General features: G+C 55.7%; 1 protein-coding gene across 1 annotated transcript; it reads right to left on the reverse strand.

Annotated features, from left to right (window-relative positions):
• Window positions 1–861: 861 nt before the first annotated feature.
• Window positions 862–3,831, reverse strand: LOC149809633 (uncharacterized; the record flags this gene model as incomplete). The annotated part of the gene is made up of 3 exons (XM_089994726.1): window positions 3,127–3,831; window positions 2,779–3,005; window positions 862–1,093 (listed from the first exon to the last, which is right to left on the reverse strand). Coding segments are annotated over exons 1-3 (1,164 nt in total), but the record flags the coding sequence as incomplete, so codon positions are not given.
• Between the last annotated feature and the right edge of the window lie 953 nt (window positions 3,832–4,784).

The raw sequence follows: 4,784 nt of genomic DNA on the forward strand, positions 1-4,784 counted from the left end.
GTACTTATGTACTGATGGCATCATTCGCCACAACAGTACTGCGAAATCCTCAGATCAGATCCAACCGCTCTGCAACAACGAACACACACACATAATCCTAACTCCTGAGGCTACATCTCAACACTCCTGAGTACTAAACACCCATGGTTCCGCAATACAGCAGACGGTGTGCGTAAACTCATACCCGCATGGGCAGGACCTTTTACGGTGCTCAAAGCTAACAGCAGGGTGACATACACGCTGGAGCTACCTGAAGACATTAAGTGCGACAACGTGTTCCACGTTCACTTATTGAAAAGGTATCACTCGGACACGCGAAAACCGGCACCACCACCGTCTGAAATCGTGGATGGTCACGAGGAATTCACGGTAGAGGCTGTGATCGGACACCGCGTTAAGAAACTTCGATCGGGCACGAGAGAGGAATACAAGGTGGCATTCGAAGGCTACGGACCCCACTATAACAAGTGGCTACCCGTTGAGAATCTGAATGGCTGCCAGGACGCTATTGCGGCATACCACGCTAGACGACACGCTGGTATAGGCGTACGCGCAGTCGCGCAACGCGCTAACGCTCCACGAACGTGAGAGACGATCCGCAAAGCATCGATGCTGAGTGATGACACTAGTCTTGGAATTGTCCGTGAGACGTCCAACCTAGGAAACAATTCTGTGCTGAACACCTCGTGAGGATGCAACAGTATGAAACTGTGTTACAGTTTGTTTGTATCCGACATGTCGGTCAACAACTGCTTACTGATAGCCGAATCGGGATGTATTTTTCGGGTGCTTGAGTAAAAAACATCTGTGCTATCTGTACAAATGTTGCGAATGTAACCGTGCCTTTCGCTATTCCCATACCACTGCTGTACGGGAGGAGACATCAAGATTGTGGAGAACAAGATGCAGGTACACAAGACGCAGGTACAACGACGCGACGCGACAGTGAACGACGATGTGAAGACCAAGTTCAAGGCCGGAAGACCTTGACTCTGAAGGGGTCGGGTGGACCCTGTCTCTGAAGGGGGCAGGGGCAGCTTTCGTGAGTGTACTGAGGGGCACTGGCCTGGGTGGCGTGGTGTCGAGTGTTAGGCTGTCAGTATGACAGCTAAGAGTGCACTATGCAAGATGCGTTAGCATAGGGCAGGTATGAGCTGCCTTGCTGTGGCAATGTGGCAGACTACTCTGGGCGAGGTGATAGAGATCGGTATTGACAAGATGACAAGATCCCGACTCTATCCAAGCACTGTCCCTTTGTAGGAACGCTTCCTCTAGGCTTCGGGACTCTACCCTACGCTACCTGTGCGCGTCGGTACTGTGTGCACATGACTAGATAGTCCACAGACTATCTACGACGCAGGACGGAGTCCATGGTCTATGTCATGGCCAGACGCATGCGTGTAGGTCTTGGGTGTAGGCTCCAATAGACTCCTGTAGGCTTGGTACCTGATGTAACCGTCCTAGGCTACTGAGTAGAGGCCCGGAATGGGGGTTAGGGGAAGGGCCCTAACCCTAAGGAAGTGTAGGCTCTGAATAGGTCTTGGATGTTGTCTTGATGTACCTTGCATGACAACGATGCTGCAAGTACACACGTTAGTGTTGCCTAAGGTGTATACGTGCATGGCTCGGTAGCCATGTGCGTATGGCCTTAGCGAGAGGTCCAAGGCATATGCATGCTGCATAGCAGTGTGCATATGGCTTGTAGCCTGAACTCCTAGATTGAGGCTGGCTTGGCCAGTCTCCAATCCTAACATCCCCCCCCTCAAAAAATAAACCTTGGCTCGACAAGGTTTAACGTACAAACGAACCTAACGAACGGGCGAAGCTAACGTCAGAACAAACGCGCGACAACCGGAACGCTCTAATAGTATACGTGGTTACTTACACGGGGCATTATGGATAAGCACCTGTCAGAAGGGGTCTTGTGGGTAGGATGACTGCCAGGATGCGTGGGAAGCGGGCTGGGAGGCTCTTGTTGGCGGACAGATTGTCCTGGGGGACCCGCTAGGTAGCGGGTGCATCGGTTCCTGCTGCAGCTTTGCCTACACAAACCCGCAGCTGAGTAGGGTAAATCCAACGGGATATGTTATACAGGATAGAGGACATGGCACTCATGGCATATTGAGCATAGCATGGGTTTTTGGAGGGAGTATCAAGTTGATCATTCTTGATACTAGCACCTGCTGGGGTCTCTGTAGTCACCCTGTGCGCGGCTTCTTGACATCTTACGCTCGTTACTCGCGAGGTACCCGAGGTGGGCTCTGCAACGGTGCGCCCCACACGCTCGGGGGTCAGCAGATTTTTTCACACCGCGCACCCGTTCTACACCAACGTACACGACCGCCACCGTTGGTGTGCAACGACCGCCCGGCGTACACGACCGCCACCGCCGAGAACTTCTCTAGCCTCCGCTCCTCACAATTGGAAAGCATTATATATTTTATTTTCAAGGCTAGAGTAGGCACTGGTTCTGAGAACGCCCATAAGGACGCCCCAAAACCGAGTCTTGAGAACGCTCATTAACACGCTCCCAAAACTAGTGCTGGGTCGCGGGGGACACCACGAAAAATCACAACATTGGTCGCGGGTGACCCCACAGTACACGGCATGGTCGCGGGTGACCGCACGGAGAGAAATAAAAAAACAAGAGCTCGACGACTACTGGATGGAGGATACCGACCTTGGGATATTGCGCGTTCGCCGATGCCTGCATGTCTGCGTGCGTGGTATGCCGCAATGGCTTCGTGACAGCCCTCCAGGTTCGGGAGGGGGAGCCACCGATTGTAGTGCGGCCCGTAGCCCTTGAAGGCGACTCTGTATTCCTCTCGTGGGCCCGTTCTCAGTTTGCGGATGCGGTGGCCGACTATCGCTTCCACCTCAAACTCCTCGAAGCCGTCGACGAACTCCGTAGGCGGGGGTCGGATGACTCTGGTGTCCGGATGGTACCGCTTGAGAAGGCTGACGTGGAAGGTATCCGCGCACTTGATGTCTTCTGGTAGGTCCAGCTGATAGGTGACGGCATTTGGGGACTGCTAGGACCTTGAAGGGTCCCACCCATGCTGGGATGAGTTTCCGTACGCCGTCCGCAGTGTGTTGGAACCATGGATGCTTTGTACTGAGGAGCACCTGGTCCCCAAGTTGGAACGACTCGTCCCGTCGCTTCGCGTTGGCTGCGATGAGAATGGCTTGGCGTGCCTTTTCCAAGCGTGCCGTCGCTTCCGCTTCGATGCGTAGCCATTCTGCGCGTTGCGAGAGTGGTGACGTGGCCGCTGCCGGGGGCAGTCGTGGTGCGTCTGGGTGCATGCCCAGGGCCAGATAGTTGGGTGTGGTGTTCAGCGACTTGCAGAAGCCATTGTTGAGGGCACTCTGCAGCGCGATGAGGAGTGTGGCCCAATTGGTCTGGGTAGCGTTGATGTAATGCCGCAGCTGCTCCTTGACAGCTTGGATGGTGCGCTCCGCGAGTCCCACCGTTTCATGGTGATCCACGGTACCCACATGGACTTCGCAGTTCACCATTGCGAGCGTGCTGTGGAAAGGCCCCGTCTTGTTCTTGAAACGGCTGTCCGGGTCGCATATGACCGAGTATGGCTTGCCGAAAGTAGAGGTTGCCTCCAGCAGGATGTCCGCTGCCGTTTGCGCTGGGCAATGGGTTGGGCAGGCCCGTAGCAGCGTGTACCGCGTTTTCCTGTCGACCATGACGAGGACAGAATCCTTGTCGTCTGGTGTTCGCGGCAGTGCGACTGCAAAGTCGATGACCCAGTGTTTGAGTCGCTCGGCTGGAATAGGCAGTGGTTGCAGCAGTCCTGCTGGTCTCCTGCGGAGAGGTTTCATACGTTGGCATGAGTCGCAGGTTTCCACGTAGCGTCTGACGTCCTCCTCTAGGGTGGGCCACCAGTAGAAGCGTTCGACCGCTCTTCTGGTCTTAAGTGCGCCTTGGTGGCCGGCCTCCGGGGGTCGTGGTATTGGCTGATGCACTCCTCGCGGATATTATTCTCCTTCGGGATCACCAGAGCGCCCTTGCGGAACCATAGTCCCCGTGACTGTGTCCAGGCCGTGGGGGAGTGCGGTTGCTTGAGCTGGGTCTGGATGAGCTGTGTCATTGCTGGATCCCTAGTGTAGCCGTCAACGCATTGTTGCAGGAAGCCTGTGGCCCAGCTGTACCCCTGCGGTGCCGCTACCAGCTCCGCTGCTTTCCCCGGTGTGGCTTCCTCATCCTCCTCATCTTCATGAGCAAGTCATCAGCCGTGACTGTGAGTGGTGGTGTTGCCGTGGGCAGCGGCGTGGGTCGCTCATGGGGCTGGGTGAGAGGAGGTGTAGCTGGCTGTGGGGGTGGTGGCGGCTGTGCGTTGTTTCCGGCTCGTGTCTTGCGTGCCTGGGCGCGTGTAATGTTTGCTTGGTAGAAAAGTGCTGGCCCGTACATGCTGTGGAGTGTGCTACTGCGTCTGCGAACGCCGTGGGCTGGCGTCTTGTTGGGTAAGCGTCCGACTTATGTAGTCTCGGGAAGACCAGGTCCTGGCCCGTACGCTGTGTGCAGTGGAGGATCGCTGCCAGCGCTGTGGTGGGTTGGTCTGCTAGGGGTGCTGGTGGGCCGTCGTGTATCTGGCGGAGGCAGTGATGGATACGACTGAGGCCGTCCGATGTTGGTTTTCCCCGGGATGTGCTGGATCTTCATGCCAGGGAACATGGCAAGTACCTCCAGAATCCGGACCTGCCATCGATTGAGGTTGGTCTTCTTCAGCAGGTACGTGAGGGGGTTGTGGTCGACGTACACGGTGAACTCCGCT

Source organism: Nuphar pumila, unplaced genomic scaffold, assembly GCF_984573655.1.
Source record: "Nuphar pumila unplaced genomic scaffold, dmNupPumi1.hap1.1 HAP1_SCAFFOLD_950, whole genome shotgun sequence".
Lineage (NCBI taxonomy): Eukaryota > Viridiplantae > Streptophyta > Magnoliopsida > Nymphaeales > Nymphaeaceae > Nuphar > Nuphar pumila.